We start from the raw sequence: 18,139 nt of genomic DNA, 5'->3' as shown, positions 1-18,139 counted from the left end.
CACACATACAACCCTGCCTGTTGTAATTAGCAAGTTTAAAGAGTCTTTGCGCGTGTGGTTAGGTGGTGAGGCACGTAAGAAATACTCGTTACATCTCTGCAGTTCTGCTTCTACAAAACTCAAGTAAGGTGCAATGGAAAGCCATAGATGTTGCATTGTCATTTTCCCTATTTGAGGAGGGAGAGCCCCTGCGTACCACCTGAACCTTTACTACTTTATGTTAGAGGGTGCTTTCTATACCTCTAAATAAAGAAGTAAAAATGTTGTTAAACAAAAAACGAATTACATCCGCAGTAAGATAACAACTTATCACACAGTGAGGATATTTGCAGGAGTGCTGCAGCAGCACGCAGGAAAAAGGATGGTGCACACGAGATTAAAGCAAAAAAAAAAAAAAAAAGCAAAATACAAAAAAATGAAAAGCAAACGCAGTTGAAGAATACATATGTGGTCTGCTGGCCGAGTGGTAGAGCCTCACAGGAAGGAAGAACTTCACACAGTACAAATCTCTGCTGCCCATTACTCCGATTTTCTTGTTTTGTTGTTTGTTATCTGTGTTCATGTCAGAAAATGTAATGAAAATATTATTCAGGAAAAAAAAAAAAGGCAAGGAAGCACATTGTTCAGTTCCATCAGATTTATTTGAACCACTACGCGAGCCCTCCTAATTAAAGTGTAACATTTCATCGATCGTGATGCATGGATTTGTGTTTGCGCGTTCAGGCGCAGTGCCACGACCTGCGGAAGCGAAAGAACCTGGAGCTCCAGATCTTGTCGGAGCCGGTGCGCGGCTGGGAGGGGGACAGCATGAAGAGCCTGGGCCACGTGGCCTACATGTCCCAGGTCCATGTGAGAAATGGCTGCAGTGAGGTGAGAAATCAGCTGTTACTTTACTTTTCTTTTTCTTTTTTTAACTCAACAGTTTGTTAGGATTTGGCTATCCGAGGAAAAACTGATTCTGTTTAGAGAGGACCGAGAGACGTGCACAGTTTTAGGAAGGTGGCTATAATGTTATGCCTGATCGGTGTAGAGTGCATAGGAAGACCTGCTTTGGAGTCATTCCTCGTCAAACAAAAACTATTAAGTTTATCAATCAGGAGCACTGGGTACATCTCCTCCTGTCAGATATGAAATACAAATAGTTTATTTTCATCTTAAATTGTTTAAAATATGAAGTCATTTTTATGTTCTTCTGTCAGTTCCAGGACCGTACCATTATTTAAAACATGTCACAGGGTTAGTTTATCTGTACTAGATTTGACAGTCATGTGGGTTTACATACATTTCACCATAGACACAGACAATAGAACCCATTTGGTCATCCACTCCCAATTCTTCACATTGGAGCTACAGTGTCAAGCTTAATCCAGAGAGAAGCAGCAGCTGGAAATCGTTTTGCAGGAGTTCACCTGAAATCCAGCTGTGACTCATCCGTCGGCCTGCTAAACGATTAAAACCATTCGCAGTTCCGGTTCTTTAAAGAATGCGATCCTCGAAGCGTGACAGAAAAAGATCGTATCGATTCAAGAGGCGCTAGGAATATAGAAAGAGGTCATCATAGTTTCATCAGGGTGGAAATGGCCCACGTTCCCCTGACAAAACAAACACTGATGCCCATTTGCTTCAAAGTTCAGTTATGAGTCAATAATTATTTGTGGAACGCCATACTGTCGACATGTAAATCGTTGCCTACATGTTACATCCTGCTCAAACCATGTCCTCCTGTATTCAAGTGACAAAACAGAAACCTATGTAGGCCACATGCCGAGCGAGAAGCCTTCCCCTCTTTCTTGTGTGGTTTCTGTGTAGGGGTCGCCTTTGAATACGTGGTTGGAAGAAAGCCCAAGATCGACATTTGGATTCACCCTCTTTCTTATCTCTGGCAACCACTTTCCAACCACCACACTAGTCACCATATTTGTTTCGCGGCTCCAACTCCATATCAGCTCTTTTCTCATTTTCCATTCATGTAACAAGCAACGGCTTTGCCAAAATTGGGTGCCAATCGGGTGGAGAACATGCCCCTCATGCCGGCTGCTGAGATGATTTCAAGTGGATCGGACTTGGTTTTTGACAACCAGCGTCACAATCCACTTGGTGTGCAGCCAGCATTCCCAACCTTCCCAACGTTGACAGACGAGAAAAGAAATGGCTGCCGACGAAGTCCTTTCTCTGCATGAATTCAATAAAAAAATAAATAAATAAAGAACATGTCGCAACCAAACCTTTCACTTCTGTTGCAGGAAAAAGAGGAGCGCTACCTAATGCTTTTTCCAAATATGTTGGTCATGCTCTCTGCCAGTTCCCGGATGAGTGGCTTTATTTATCAGGTGAGATATCGTGCACACAGGCTTGTATTTCTTAATCCTTCAAAGAGATAGGAGTAGGACTGTTGTGCTGAAAGTGGAACACGTTTCTGAGCTCAGTCGACACCATATATGACAACAGCTAAGTTGAACTTCCTTAGAACAAGGCTAACAGTGCCTGTTTGTTTTATCTAGATCTAGATAAATACTCTCACTTCAGTATCAAATTCTTGCGTTCCGTTTCATCTGCTATGGAAACACTATCTGGGGAAGATGGTATCAGAGAAAACATTGTATAGATAAACCGCTGCAGTCTATGCATGCTTTAGAATGTATTTTACACTGAAAGAAGACTTATGGGGGTTGAATACTTCAGTATAGTGTAATATTCTTACCTGTCCAAACTTGCTATAGTGTCTAAAGCCTATTTCAAAATTATTTTAAGACGTTTTCCAGAATGACATTTCTTGAAGATAGGACTGTGATTATTATTTATTCTTTATATAGTAGGACTGAATAAAATGTTATTTTTTAAACACTTTATTATATAAGATCCCAGGGGCGTCGCTAGGCTTTAAGGACAGAGGAGGCTTTACCCTCCCCCCTTCAGGAGATGCACAGGATGTGAGCAAACGTGGCGTGTGAGCACGTAATTTCACAAACAACTAACAAAGACTGAGAATTTATTTATTGTTATTATTTCAATCTGCTTTTAAACACAACATAGAGGCATGATTTTTGCTCACCACACAATAATTGTTTGCTCTCAAATATTTTGAAGTCGCACATATTACACATGTGACTGAAACGGCTGCAGTTTCAAGCCCTGAAGAATATTACTTAATTACGTTATGAGTGGATTGGATGAGGACACACTAAAGGGACTCGCTCTATGGTACGAAGCGAAGGGAAACTGACAGATTTATGATCACATTTAAGTCCTTGATGACAGGTTATATGATTATTTATTTAAACTGATATGCTGGCTGCTTTATACTGGAAAAAAAAACAACCTAATATTGTTTTTATTTTTTTTAATAAAACAACACCAAACTATTTATGGGAGCTTAAGAATATTTTAGGAGGTCTTCAGCCCCCCTAAAACAGGCCTAACGACGGCACTGTAAGATCCTATCCAAACTCCACTGTGCTACATTTAGGTTCGGGTGGTTGCAGGATTTGCAGTACAGCATCATTTATTTATTCATTCTCATTCTCTCCTCCTTGGTTTTCCTCCCGTTCAGGGAAAACTGCCGCTGACGGGGACCATCGTCACGAGGCACGCGGAGGATGCAGACAATGCCCACTTCGCTTTCGACATCACAGGTTTGCATCTGAAGTCTTGGGTGGGAAAAAAGAGTGGATGGAGTTATTAAATATCTTGGGTCAAACATCTGCTCCTTGAATGGTTTATATAAATGCAGATCTTAAAGTATTGCAGTGCTGTGCCGGATCTCAGGCGTGTGGCTTTTGGTTGCGACTGGGGGAAAAAAAAATGTTGATGCTGGATGTTGTTAGGTTCAAGCAGTCAATTGAGTTCACCTACATATGGAATTAGAGTAAGGCAGCTTTCCCTCTTAACCAAACTAACATCACTGGCCAATCAGAAGTAGGGTGGGGGTGGGTCTTTGGATGCGTGGTTGAGGTGCGTGTGCTGCATTCAAGACAACTTGGGGAAAAATGAGGTCAAACGAATTGTCAAACGCAGAAATGACTGCCTCCAAAATCCAAACAAATATCTGATTTACGTATGCACATATTTTGATGTTCAGTAAACGGTGATAATACACCAAACTTATCATTTTGTCCTCCAAGTTAACCAATGACGCGAATGTTATGATATCAGAAGTCTGAAATTTCCGAGTTGGAGTTTAGAATTTCCGAGTTTTCGTGGAGGCATCGTCTAAGTCGTCGTTTTTTTCTTTAGTCACCTGAAAGATGGAGAGTAAGTTTATGAAGCTGTGAGAATATGTCCTGACTGCTAACAAAGGACGTTAATAATAATAACGATAAATATAAGAACTAATATTAAATGTTAAGATGTACATTTTGCAATCTGAGTTAAATGGAATCAAATAATTCCTGAAATTAATCCACCCCCGGAAAAAAGTTCAGGCTTTTTTTTTTTCTTTTTTTCACTCCAATCCCTGCAGTGATTCCGGTACCAGTCCTGAAATTTGAAATTTGAAAAGGTATATTGACCTTTACAGGAAAACACATTAATTTATTATTGTCAGTGTCACCTTTATTACTTTAGTACCTAATCCTTGGGCAAAAAAAAATGTCAAAACTCTCACGAAATGACACGCGTGCTCCTTAATTTTGGCTATAGTCGTGGTTGTGTTATCTGCTGGTGTCATCAGTGCTTCAGCTTTCACTGAAGAATGTGTGTGTTTGTGTGTTCGTCTGACTCAGGAAGCATGATTGAACGTATCACGGTGTTCTGCAGTAGCGCTCAGGAGTTACAGGAATGGCTCGAGAGTCTTCAGCCTTTCACCAAAGGAGGCAGCCCTGCAGGCACAATTTCAAAGGTTAGGTCAACAAACACGTACCCACACACATGAAGTCATAAACAGCACTAGAAGTGAACCCTCCGCAAAGTGTGAAAACAAGACTCTCACCGTGAGACGACAGGCTACGCACTCATCTCGCAGTGCACACACATACAGCGAATCTCACACACTTGCTTGTCTGCTTTCCTTTGAATGTCCCATGTAGAACGTGGAGATCAGGCAAATGAGTTCGGGCGGTGCCACCCTGACCCACCTGGGCGGCCACGGCTCTTTCAGTCGCGGCCCCATGGAGCCGCCAAAGATCAGCAAGCCCTGGTCTCTTAGCTGCCTGCGCCCGGCGCCTCCCCTCAAGCCCTCGGCTGCGCTCGGCTACAAAGAGGTAGGAGTTTGTAGAGCTGCACACGCAAACCCGCACCAGCCTCCTATGATAAGTCATGCAGCACACACTGTTAGTCAGAGACCACAAGAAGTCCCCCTCCTCTACAAGCCCAGCACTGGTTGTGATGTATTCAGACTTGACTTTTTTGCGCTGAACTTTCCACCTGAAAGGTAAATCTCACAAGAAAAGCAGCAAATGCAACTTTAACAGAGTTCTCCAAAAGCCTCGACCTCAGACTGGGATGCTTGAAGACGTGTTCTAAATCTGAGCTTCATTTGTCAGTGATAGAAAATGTTCTTAGAATATACTCTGTGGCAAACTCTTCTGAGTAATTACTGACATCAGCAGGATGATGATTATAAGTCTATTTATATCCGATATGTTTAACTCTGTGTGGCCATGCAAATGTTTCCGGTGCACAATTTATTTATTTATTTATTTACTCCTGCTTTCAGTCAATGAAAGAGCCCCATTCTTCTTCCTTTTTTTCCTTCTTCTTTTTTTAATATCTAAGATGATGTGCTCCTGTACCTGCAGATGAACCCTGTCAACCCTTCAGACGTTTGTGTGTGCACTCACCTATTAGCAATTTGATTTTCAGGGTCAGTGGGTTTACTTAACCACAAGAATGCATGTCTCTTGATATAAACCAATCTTCGCATGGTTTATTCAGAACCACTGCCATCATGGAAAGATCTGTACATTCTTCTGTAAATATGCAAACACTGGAGGGGGAGGGGGTCCAAAAAAGAATTACTCGATTTTAAAAAAAGATTTACCACCACCTTAAATAATGCTTCACTAAAAATACCGACTGAACCAGTACTCAGTTCAATGAGCTCTCAACAATTAAAACCTGATATATATCTATATATATATATATATATGTGTGTGTGTGTATGTGTATGTATATATATATGTATAATATGTATGTGCGCCTGATTTTTGCTACGATCACATTCAGTTTTCACACCAATTCATTGTTTGAATGTGACGAACACAAATGTGTTGAGATCCAAAGCAGGTGAATCCAATCAGACACTTGTAATGTAAATTGTATGTAAATTTAACTGTTTCACACACACAGATTTTTTTTTTTTAATTTCATGAAGTATTTGGGTGAAAAGACTTGTGAAAGTACAGTAACCAAATGAGAATAGATACAGCCCGGCTCATCTGGATAATCACTTTTGTTTGTTTGTTTTTGAAAGGTGATTATTTCCAGAGCTGTAATCTCTGGACGTCAGTGACTACTGCCGCTGTTGATCGAGGCAGCAAACATTCATTAATTCATCTCTGCGTGTTTACGAGAAAGTCACCTCGCAGCCTTTTTTAAAACCCTGACCTGGTTGACGGCGTAACCGCGCAGTGGGGTTAGTGCCAGTTAAAGGCCTGATTACTCAGTAAATAGGACAGACTTGAAACTGCCGCAGGTATTCTGTGGAAGTGTTTCCCAGTAATGACAGCATGGTCACGGAGTGTGTCTGGCATTTAAGAGCAATGACTGCACCGGTGGTTTGCGAGCTGCTTGTTTTTGATGAGATATGATGCTTGCACTGTGGTCCACGTGGGAGGCAGAAGCTTTCACACATTTATCAGTCAGCATTTTTAGAGCTTTCAGTTATGGACTCCTACTGTCTACAGGTGCGCTGAGTGCATCTCATCAGTCATCCCCTGTCTTTGTACTCTTTTTTTTTTTTTTTTTTTTTTTTCGGGAAGGGGGGGCGAGCTGCATCTTAAATCTGCCTGTAACACCAAATACACACGTCACCGAGCCCTTGCTGTCCGTTGTGAGCGCTGAAGAAGCAGCAGCTATACGGGCCTTTTGAAACCACAGAGATTTGAATGCATGAAAAAATAACTCTCTGACAATCCTTCCATTGCTTCCTTCTATTTTTAATATACCAAATATTCAACCTATTCTGCGTGACCGTGAATAGGTGAATAGAAGAGGTGGTGTAAAAATGTTCACCATTAACTCCCTCTATCACATCCTTCTCTCATCAAACACATTCTCTCCTTTTTCTCTCTGTCTCCACTCTGCTCTCTTTAGAGGATGTCTTATATCATGAAGGTAAGGTTAGATCTCAGTCTGTTTCTGTGTGTGTGTGTGTGTGTGTGTGTGTGTGTGTGTGTGTGTGTGGGTAAGGATGTGGGTTGGTTAGATGGGATGGGATTGCCTGTGTGTGTGTGTGCGTGTGCGCGCGTGTGCGTGTTAACCCCAGCCTTCAGCTGACATGTCATCGCTCTGTTTGCTTCACTCCTCTCTCATTGTCATCTGTTGGTTTCCTGTTTTCTGTCGCCCTTTTCTCGTTCCCCGTAGCGTGTAACTCATTATTTAAGGTGTCGTCTACAGTTTGAAAGTGTTTTCTGGTGCAACAAGTTGTAGTAAATTCTTCTGCTATTTTTGGACGTGTACGCGGATCTGAAGCGAGCCTGTCCCTCAGACTGGAACGTGTTGGCACATTTAAATTATCAGTGGATAAAATATGTTGTCATAGTTAAGGTGATGTCCCTATAAGTGGATTTTATATAATCTTAGAAAAAACCTGGTGGGAACCGATGTTTTCCATGTGTGCAGTGAAACAGTCCTTTTTTTTCTTTTTCTTTTTTAAACTCTGAACACTAAATTAAATGTGAAGCTCACCCTCGTTGGCAGTTGTGTGACACCTTAGCCGTATCACTTTTATAAATCTGTCAAATGTCAGATGTGCATGACTTCCTTCTGCATTCAGGCGGTTGGGAAAAAAAAAACACACTTCTTTAAACCACTAAAAGTCAGCCAACATGATGTGTGCCCTTGTATGTGATCCGATGACAGGTTATTTCAAGAAGGTGGATTGTGTGAAACGCAGCAGGTCTTGGTACCCAAATTGCAGCGCGCCACTTACTTGGCAAAACTCACTCTTCTCCACTCTTCCTTCCACCTGCGTGACGCAAGTCCGCGAAACAAGAAACCAGTACGGAAAGAACCTTTGCGCTGTGAATCCTGGAGCCTCTTCTTAAAATTTTTTTTTTTTTTTTATTGGGGAGGATTCCGTCAGTTATTCCTCTTGGTTCTTATGAGAAGAGATGTCAGGTGTCGTTTTGGGGCGCCCCGTGAATGGGTTTACTCATTGACTACGCTTCTCAGTTCCAGACATGGCACAAATGACTTCATGTAAATCATTATAAAGTGTTGAAAAGTTTGCAGTGGTATAATTACATCACCAGGTATTTCTTACGTCCCCACTTTTAATGTATTCAACAGAGGAAACCCCAGTCTGTTTTCAGACCGTAACGGGGGTAATGAAGTGGTCACTAACACGAGCGAGCAGCCAGGCAGGGAATGAACAACAAGAGTTCAAAAAGTCTGCATTCAACTAAATGTGTCATAGAAACACACAACATTTTGGTACAAATACCATTGACATGAATACCTGTGGTCTAATTCTCAGCCGAGAAGAAAACCGCAATATATGGCCTAAATATTACCATTTCAGTATCAGCTTGGCTACACAATGCAGCAGCCAAATGGCAGCCATAAATTGGAAAGCAAGCACAAGCCTTATAAAAACTTGGGCCTGATAGTACTCACATTAAACTCCTATCAGTCATGGCATTAATTACTCGAAGCAAACTCTGCACTCCAAACGTCATAAGATAATTCACAGATATCATCCTCAATTCCATCATCGTATCCAAGTCAAATAAAGTATTTATCTGTCTGTCTGTGTTACTATTGCAACCGTGCACAGTCCGTCCATCCAGGAAATCCCTGCAGGTGTGACTTTATTTTTAATCATCCCAGAATTGAACTACATCGGTTCACTGGTCTTATCATGGCCGATATGTCCATAAGAACCGCGAATTAAAGTTCTAAATAAACAATAAACAGTTGCACGAATAATATAAAATCTATGCGCGTCACATTTTTCTAGACTATTTCACACTCTTCCGTTCAGTTTCTTTTCCCCAAACCAACGGCTCACAACCCCCCACCCCACGTCTTCCACTCGTAGCGACACCACTGCTCGGTTCCCGCGCTGTAACGGTTCCAAACTGGAACCAAGTGGATTTATAACAAAATTTCCATTTCCTTTTCACTGTCCAGTAGTTGAAGGATCCAGCCAAGGGCGACTCGCTAGCCAGCAAGCTAGGTGGAAATTATGAAAAATAAACTGATTAAATCTTTGTTTTTAGCAACGTTTTAATATTTGACTCTAGCAAAGCTGTTATTTCCCATACAGTTCGCGGTACCAGGGCTAACACATTTATGTGTCATTTCCCATTTAAACTTAACTCAGCAGAAAAAAAGGGAAATCTTTAATTAGTAAAACCGCTCCTATTGTGGTTTGATGCAGCAGAAATGCAACTTGGTGAAAGTCTGCTCCCGTGATGAGTAAATATGTGAGTCAGTGGGTATAGACGCACACATCCCCATTAAATCAGTAGGCTTTTGTGATCTAGCGACAATAACATAGGAATTTATGTAGGTTCATTAAAAAAAAACAAAAACAAAACTCATCCCGAAACCTTCACATGACACATTTCAGATAAAAATAAAACACAGATTTACTGTAGATTAGATCAGATTTCTAGTTCCCTTTGTCACATATTGATTTGGTGTTGATGAAGATGTTCCCGCTCTTCTTTGCAAATATTTTCCATATTGGTCAGATCCCAAGAGCATCTCCCGTACCGCTGATACATAGTTTTATATGATTCTGGAAATAAAACTTCATAAAGCATAAATCAATTTTGGTATTTTTTATTTATTTATTTATTTATTCATAGGCCCTGGTAAGTCAGAATGAATATCCACCTATAGGTTGCCATGCTGGTTCACTATCAGTCATCATCACATGCTTGCTGCCTTGTTTGTTGATGGTATTTCGTTCCTTGATGTTGTGTGTCGATACGGGATGCACGTCCCTGCAAGCTTGCATTGTTTGGATTGGAGTCTTGGCTTTCAGGTGTGCGTTTCAGCGTGTGTGTGCGTGCGCTCATGTGTGTGTGTGTGTGTGTGTGTGTGTGTGTGTGTGTGTGTCTACACACAGATGTCCTGAAATTTTTATTGCACCCCCTCAGGACTCCAGCAAGAGCCCTCGGCCGATGAAGAAGTTTCTACCAGGCAACAAGAAGAAAGAGCGCAAGCACTCTGACGACGAGGTTCAGGCGAGGAAAAGTAGTAAGTTTCCTACAGCATGGAGGGAGTAGTACAAACTTAAGATGTTTCATTTTGCAAAAACTTGTATTTCAGTTGTTGTTGTGGCCGGGGATTATAATAAGTTTAGATTCTTGATATAGATGAACTGGATAGTTGCTTTCGGTTTTAAAGTAAAACTGAAATTTGAGCAAAGGTGAACTTTTCATGTACAAACTAAACTACTGCGCAGATATCGTTACATTCATCTAGTGACAGTTCTGAGAAACGCCCAAGGAGCTCACCAGCTTTACATGAAAACCATAGAGGAGCATACATGCTGAAAGAGAACCTGTAACATGAATGTATGTCCAGTGAAGTTTGCAGGATTATTATCTGTGTATATTAATCGCTGATGATAGTGTCACCATCTGAAGAATGAAGCTGCACATATATTGAAATGATAATCTCTAGGTTTGACAGGCACGGTCGGTCTGGAGGAGGATGCTCAGATACTGAGAGTGATTGAGGCTTATTGCACGGGAGCCAGCCTGCACCAGACGACCACAGGTGTGTGTGCAAGACACAACGAGAGACTGATCATTTAATGTCATTTTAGATTGGATTTCTTCAACAGCTGACGCAGCCGTCAATAAAGATTACCCTTTAATTTGTGTGTGTCTGTTGTGTGTTGTGTGTGCAGCAGTGCGGAAAGAGTGCGTCCCTCAGGTGCTTCTCCCAGAGGAGGAGAAGATCATCGTGGAGGAGATGAAGAGCAACGGGCAGACGGTTATTGAGGAAAAGTAAGGATATGTCGTTAACTGCCTTTACGTTAACTGTTTGTGGAATAGAGGAACAAATCGTCCCACGCGAGAGCTGGTCATTTATAAGCCTGTATAACGTTCACATACCAATACGTTCAATGTGCAAAAAATTTGTTTAATTTCCTGAACAAGTAGCAGCTGCTTATAAAGTAAAATAAAATGAACTACGTGCTCTTCTCCTCTTTTTTCTTCCCCTTTCAGGAGTCTAGTCGACGCTGTGTATGCTTTAAAGGACGAGGTCCATGAATTAAAAAAAGTGAGTGAGATATTGTGGATTTCTTTTGTGATTAGTCATTAATGGATTGAATGTTATGAAAGTGTTTGGAAGGTGGTGCAGATGTGGTTGAGTGCAGAAGTTGATGACTAAGGTTTTCTGTCTTATGTCAGCAGATATTAATGCAGGAGATGATATTAAAGTGAGAAATTCTCAGCTGTTTACGACCTTATTTGTTATTTATATTTGTAACTGAAGGATTTATTTTATTTTATTTTATTTTATTGCACGTAAGCGCTGTTGCCATAGCACCCACACAACTCCTCATTTCCCCACTGTCCTGCAGGAGAATAAGTGGATGAAGCAGTTCCTGGAGGAGGAGCAGAAGTCTCGCAAAGAGTTGGAGAGAATGGTCCGAAAACTGGCCAAGCAGAAGAATGACTGCTCTTGGGACGACGTTAGCCACTGAGCACCTCCATTCAGTCTCTGTCGTGTGTATGTGTTATGTAAGCATGCTTGCTGGGGGGCCGGCTGGGGGGGGGTGCAGGAAGGGTCATGTGTGTGTGCGTGTATATTTGTGTTCCTGTGTTGCGTCTCTACATTTCAGTCACACACAGCAGAGTTGGACTCCCTGTCCCTCGCTCTTTCTTTCTCTTTCGGAGCCGCTTTTACTTCGAGTTCTGGAGCCCGACTCGATGGAATCTTGACCCGTCTTCCTGATCCAGCCTCGCCAGGTGAGGCCACGAACGCGCTTCCTCGTGGAGCCGCTCCGTCGCACCAAGAACTTTCAAACATACTGTCACTGTGAACACTCCCCAGCGAAAAGGAACGATCCTGGACAAGGACAAAAAAAAAAAAAAAAAAAAAAACGATTTCTCCGCTGCTTCTTTTGCTTCAGTTGGAAATAGAAAAGGAGTACGAAGCCATCGAGTCTAATAGGTTTACTCTTTCGTGCACCACTGTCACGAAGGGGACTGATGTTCTGCTCTTCTCGTCAGGACTTTGTCATATTTTATTTGTCACGGCGGGGGAAATAGATTTATTGTGCTTTCACGTGTGACTTGCTTTTTTGTAACGTTCTCAACATTCACACCACACATTTCCAGGCAGTTTATTATTATTATTTTTCTTTTTTTTTCCCGGTGTTCAAGCAAGTCAAACAGGTTAGCTCATCACCTTCAAACTCCAAACCTCGACTTTTTATTTAAAAACTGCATGAATGTACAGTGTTTCTACAGTATGAATTCTGCACCAGAAATGTGATAATCGAGATATTTAGTCCAAAGCTATCAGGGAAGCAGCTGCTTAAAAAAAAAAGAAAAAGAAAATAGGAAAGACTTAACTGTGTATCGTTTATTACACCAGAGTATGCAAATAATGAACATTACCCTTACTCTTCTAACTAAACTATATTCAAGAATCCTTTTAACATTTTAAATATATAGCCTTGCTTTATTTAGATTTTTTTTCTTTTTTTCTTAATCTTTATTTATTGTTCACCCAAGCATTTAATTGTGATGTTAGCCTTATAGATGGGGTTTTACTGCCTTTACTCCTGTCTGGAAATGTAATAAACAACACTGATAAATATAGACAGGAAATACATTTCTCTGTTTTTGGCCAAGGGGAAATTGCTATTGTTCTTTCCCACTGAAAAGAGAAAAACTTGACTAACGAGAGGTTTCATTTTGAGGTCTCTGTGGTGAACTGGTTGGTTCCTGCAAAGCTAACAGAGACAAACGCGGAACGAGGATCGACGGAGAAAGACGCGTTTTTTAGCGTAGAGCTCAGCTGTTCAAGTGCCTCCCGAAGAGGTCGACAAACTTAAAAGAAAGTTTGAGACCTGACTGGGACTAAATGTATAATTTATATGGATAATGTCACAGTTAACGTGCTGTAATAATTCAGTTAGAATGACTCGAGCTTAAAGGGTATATACTGGGTCTGAGAAACAGGGCTCAATGTGCTGTTTATAGATGCAAGCCCTTTTCTTTTCTTTTTTTGGAGGACCCACAGCGGTACATTTCCTCATGAGGTTAAGTGTGTGCACTAATTCTAATCTTGCTGTGCTGCAGACAAGCATCGAATGCTGTTGAAATGCAATAAGTGACTGCTTTACTGACTCTGTCCTCTGGCTTAGACCCAGCGTAGATTTGGAGAAATTGCAATAATAAGGAATGAATCAGCCCAGTCAATTAACCAAAAGAACAAAAAAAAAAAAAAAAAGGTCCGTGGCATTAGGTCCAGCCCAATTCATCAGGTTGCGTTTGCCTTTACCTGTTCTCTTGCTATTAAGAATTATTCTTTAAACGTCCCTTGTTTTTAATCACAAATGATCCAGAACGTGTATCATTTTAATACTGTACAATCCTGTTACGAAGTGCTGTTTTTGCACGCACCTCTTTACAGGGACTTCGGAGCACTGTATCGAGTACAAGGCAGCGCTGGTACTTCTGAGGTGCTGTCTTGCTCAAGGGTACTTCTGCAAGGTTAATGCCTGTTCGGTGTGCTGGAGCTCATCTTTAGTGGCTAATCCTGTTTGGACACTCTTTGGAAACATGCCAGAATGTCTTCAGCATTGCTGCTGCTTCCTGTACAGAAGTGCGTCTCTGTCTCATCACACGTTTTGCTGCTGAGATTAACATTATTGCAGTGTCTGTAAAGACTGTTTTCATTTAGCACCACATACTGTAGTTTTAAACTCCCGATAGCCTCAGTGAGCACTTACTGGTGGGAAGGGGTTCAACTCCTGTTTCTGAAATTTAATCTCCAGACCACTGTGTGTATTGTTTTTTTTTTGTTGTTGTTGTTGTTTTTTGGAAAGATTGTTCTATGCAATTATTGTTGTTGCAAGTGTAATGCTTTTTTTTTTTTTTCTAGATACCCTGTACTTTATGTTTGGTATGATCATTCTTTTATTAAAAGTTTAATATAACAAGCAGGTTCTTCGATTGAATTTCGCCACGTGACAAACGGAAAACTCCAGAGGTTGAGTCAACCGCACAGAACATACCGCGTGCTCCTCCATTCATACTGGAAATCCACAGAGATGGGCTTTTCCATGCTGCCTTCAACACACGTGTGGTTGAGGAATTTGTAGGTTGTTCATATCTAGTAGCAAGAACCCCTTTCACAGGATGGAAGGAGTGACTAGCACAGAAGACATCCTGTAACAGTGTGCCGCCTCTGCATCTGCACACATCTTCATAGAGATTCACTCTTTCCATGCTCTTGTACTCCACCACAGTGGTGAAATGAGAAATGAGAGTTTTGCAAAGAGGTGCTAACTTTAAACTAAAGTGCTGCCTTCGCTGCTGATGAGTTGGTGGCGGCGGAACCGTGATATTACTCAACATGTACAGCTTTTTACTCCTGAACTCACATCTGCAGGATGAGCGCAACTGGGTCAAAGTATGAACTGTGAATGATTAATGCTGCTGTTTTTCAGAATGTACTCATCCATCTTTTTATACACACATTTATTACGATAATATATATATATATAACAAATTTATTGGACAATGAACTAATGGAATTAAAATAAGTTAAGTTGAAGGGAAGATTCGTACACCAGTTGGAAATGAATTGAAACCATTGGCTGCCTGAAAACAAGGACTCAGTACATGACAAAGTGTATCAGTTTGGAAGTAGAATGTACTGGTGTGGCCACTAAAATAAATAAAATCCCCTTCCGCCAGGGACAGTCTGTTTCCTGCGAAATAATAAAGCCCTTCACAAGTCGTCTGCAGCTTCAGTGGTCGTGTTGGACTTGACGTGAGAAAATGAATCTTGACAATGTGGTTTGTCGTGTCCCAGAAATGTAAAACCACAGTGACCTAGACTAGGGCTGACTTCAATTTCACAACAAACAATAAAAGTTAGTATTTTATGAGTAGCCCTCGGAGAATCCGTTGAACAAGCACAGAGGAAATTTTTAATTCTACAAATTCACCTGCAAGTGAGTGGAGTGTTTTTCTAGTCTGATAGATACAATTTTAAATATTCTACGTTTTTACATGAAAATGCTCTATACCAGGTGAGGGTGTCTCGCAAACTTTATAATTGCTTCACCTGAGAGTGAAAATAAGACAAATTTAACCTGCACCTGAAACTGGACACAGGCGAGAATAAGTGAGAAGAGTAGAAATGTTTCCGATTAAAATTTGATTTCATAGAACACCATTTACATCAATAAATACATTCATCCAGTCTGTTAAAGAGTCACCATATAAAGTTCATCCATTTCCCCACTCTTCATCTCCATGTGGGTCCATGTGCTCAAATAGAAATCCTATAGTTTGTACATCCCAAAGGCTGTCGCACCTTCGCTGTAGTCCACCAGTGAGGTGTTATGTACCCAGACACTGAGCTGGTCTCCCCTTTCCAATGTGACCAGCTTTCCCTGTGTTGCTGTGCAGACGCGAGGGACAGATGTAGAGCCACTGCCCAGGCTGCAGTAGGCTTCCATCACAAGCTTGTTCTTCCCCGTCTCGTTCTTCCTTAGGTTGACCCTGCTGAGCAGTGGTTGCACAGGGTCTTCTTTGGAGAAGGTCACCCTGGAGTAGACGTAGTAATCGCCAGGCTCAAAGATTGTCAACCAGCTTTTATGGTAGTAGTTGATCTTCCTTAGAACTGACTGGTTCATATCCCACTGGAGATAACCCTCTGCAGAGATAGAAGAAGTTGTTAAACAGATTTTTTAGCTTTTAACAATTAAATGTCTCTTTTTACTGTATTTCCAAAAATAATTTTAAAGTTTTTTACGTGATTTGCTACTTGCTGTGTCTTTGCTCACTACCATGTGAGCAAGGGATTTATAGTACATTTCCTGCCTTTCTGAGGTGGAATAAGCAGCTGCAAAAGAGCACACATGTCAGGGATATTGATGAGATTGACACTGATGAGGTTTTTTTTTCTTCTTTTTCTTTTCTAAAATACTAAAATGAATCAATAAAATATATGTACCTTTTTCTCCAGCTGGAAAATGTTCCTGTAAGGATGACAAAGGAACATGAGCAACAGGCAGCACAACACCTACTTTCTTAAACATACTTTCTTGTGATGCTTTTAATATATGTAAAATTAAATGTCTTTAAGGCATTCTTCATGAAGTAATCTTATTTTTTTTTAAAAAAAAGAAATAAATAAAAACAGGCATGCTGTGAAATTTGCGTTTCACCCGTTAGTTCAAGAGCATTTCCTGCGCTTCAGATAGCTGAACTGGCCTTACCACGATATTTTTACACAGAGCAAAATGTGGCTCCCCACAAATGATATGAACAGATCGCACTCTCACCGAGGTGCAGTCCTCTACTCTTTGGTGCATAATAGTTTAGCACAAAACCATAAAGCAACAGCCAAGTGGACGAACTTAAACTGAAGATTTTTTTTTTTTGTTAAGTTTGACTTTTTTTATAAACTGTCCTAAGTAATACTGTCCAAAATATTTCTCACATATTTTAGTTTCTGAACTATTCAGTTAAAAATCTTTATGTATGCAGAAAAAAGTTTACCATTTTGTCTTTGCGGTACAGGTAGATGAATCCTCCAAGAGACAGCAACAGATGCAGCACCACTATACCAGCCAAACACCGGGTCAGAGGGCTGGTTTGGCTATGTGATGGAAGTGCAGTTGGGATAAGAACTGGCTGAGACCTGCTGAGTCGTGGAGGCACCGGTGGTGGAGCCAGGCTGGTCTGGTAAGTGTTGATCATGGTGGAGAGGAGCGGTGGAACCTAGAGAGGCCTGACGTCCGTGACATCCCATGCGCTTTTGAACTGATGCTCTCTCAGTCGACTGAGTTTGTCACACTACTTCCTGGAACACAGAGGCCTGTCACAGATGTGACTGTTGCTGAGTGTCTATGTTTGTTGTGTGAAATGCCTCACTGCACTTCTTTTTTTTCTTTGTGTCAGGTAAGTTACACTTTTTCACCAGTTACTGTGGCATTTTTTATTTATTTTTTTTGCCACTAAACCAAATCTCCATTTCTTGAGGTGCTGTGAATTAACTGGTATGACACAGAATTATATAATATATCAGAGCTGAAGGAGTCAACCTACCAGAGGGAAACATAGGTGATATCCAAGACAGAGTAAGTAGACTACCATGGTTTTCCACAGGCTAATGGAAACCATGAAATGGCCACAAGGAAGTCAACCACAACCAAATACCTCCAGAGAGTAAGGCAAGTCCTGACAAATCAGCTGAATGGTAAGAACAAGATCCGATACCCCACTGGGATCATAAGCTGGCCAAAGGAGGAGATGGAAGCCACAGATATCAAGACAAGAAAGCTCCTCTCCATGTACAGAGGGTTTTACGCCAACAATAGTCCCAACAGGACTAGTGAGCATCAAGGTCTTGGTCCAGGATGAAACATCAAAAATCCAACAGTACATCAAGAGAATGGCCCCAAATGACAAACTGCTGAGAGAACGTGTCAGACAACAGAAACCTGATGAACGTGCAGAGGAAGAGGAACAGACAACCTGGAGGGAAAAGACCCTACACGGCATGTACCACCGTCAAAGAAAACCTACCAATGGCTGGAAAACGCTGGACTGATGGACAGCACAGAGGCACTAATAATGGCAGCACAAGGACAGGCCCTATGTACAAGAGCCATAGAGGCCCCTGAGACAGCCAAACACATAGGGTATAAGATGCTAGCCGGATCAGGGTACACGGAGAGGCACAACCAAGTCCCAATAGGCCACACCACAGAAGGTGGTTGAGAACAACAGGGCCAAAGTTCTGTGGGACTCTAGCTTCTGGA

General features: G+C 41.4%; 2 protein-coding genes across 7 annotated transcripts in view; one reads left to right on the top strand and one right to left on the bottom strand.

Annotated features, from left to right (window-relative positions):
- arhgef6 (Rac/Cdc42 guanine nucleotide exchange factor (GEF) 6) overlaps window positions 1–13,566 on the top strand; it is a 28,507-nt gene extending 14,941 nt beyond the window's left edge. Inside the window, exons 12-22 of one of the 6 annotated variants that reach the window (XM_047584770.1) lie at window positions 724–870; window positions 2,244–2,330; window positions 3,551–3,632; window positions 4,722–4,837; window positions 5,025–5,198; window positions 7,252–7,272; window positions 10,269–10,368; window positions 10,807–10,893; window positions 11,030–11,126; window positions 11,349–11,403; window positions 11,708–13,566. In XM_047584770.1, the coding sequence (XP_047440726.1) occupies window positions 724–870; window positions 2,244–2,330; window positions 3,551–3,632; window positions 4,722–4,837; window positions 5,025–5,198; window positions 7,252–7,272; window positions 10,269–10,368; window positions 10,807–10,893; window positions 11,030–11,126; window positions 11,349–11,403; window positions 11,708–11,830 (1,089 nt within the window). In that variant the 3' untranslated portion in view covers window positions 11,831–13,566. Of the gene's footprint in view, window positions 1–723; window positions 871–2,243; window positions 2,331–3,550; window positions 3,633–4,721; window positions 4,838–5,024; window positions 5,199–7,251; window positions 7,273–10,268; window positions 10,369–10,797; window positions 10,894–11,026; window positions 11,127–11,348; window positions 11,404–11,707 lie in introns of all 6 variants that reach the window. The other 5 variants (XM_047584768.1, XM_047584769.1, XM_047584767.1 and 2 more) reach the window with 5 other exon arrangements.
- Window positions 13,567–14,161: 595 nt separating this feature from the next.
- Window positions 14,162–17,400, bottom strand: cd40lg (CD40 ligand). The gene is made up of 4 exons (XM_047584773.1): window positions 16,875–17,400; window positions 16,327–16,351; window positions 16,126–16,215; window positions 14,162–16,026 (listed from the first exon to the last, which is right to left on the bottom strand). Exons 1-4 carry the CDS (start codon window positions 17,073–17,075, stop codon window positions 15,653–15,655), a joined length of 690 nt encoding a protein of 229 aa, XP_047440729.1. The 5' UTR covers window positions 17,076–17,400; the 3' UTR covers window positions 14,162–15,652.
- Between the last annotated feature and the right edge of the window lie 739 nt (window positions 17,401–18,139).

Source organism: Mugil cephalus, chromosome 5, assembly GCF_022458985.1.
Source record: "Mugil cephalus isolate CIBA_MC_2020 chromosome 5, CIBA_Mcephalus_1.1, whole genome shotgun sequence".
Taxonomy (NCBI): Eukaryota; Metazoa; Chordata; class Actinopteri; order Mugiliformes; family Mugilidae; genus Mugil; species Mugil cephalus.
This window is presented reverse-complemented; position numbering and strand designations above follow the sequence as displayed.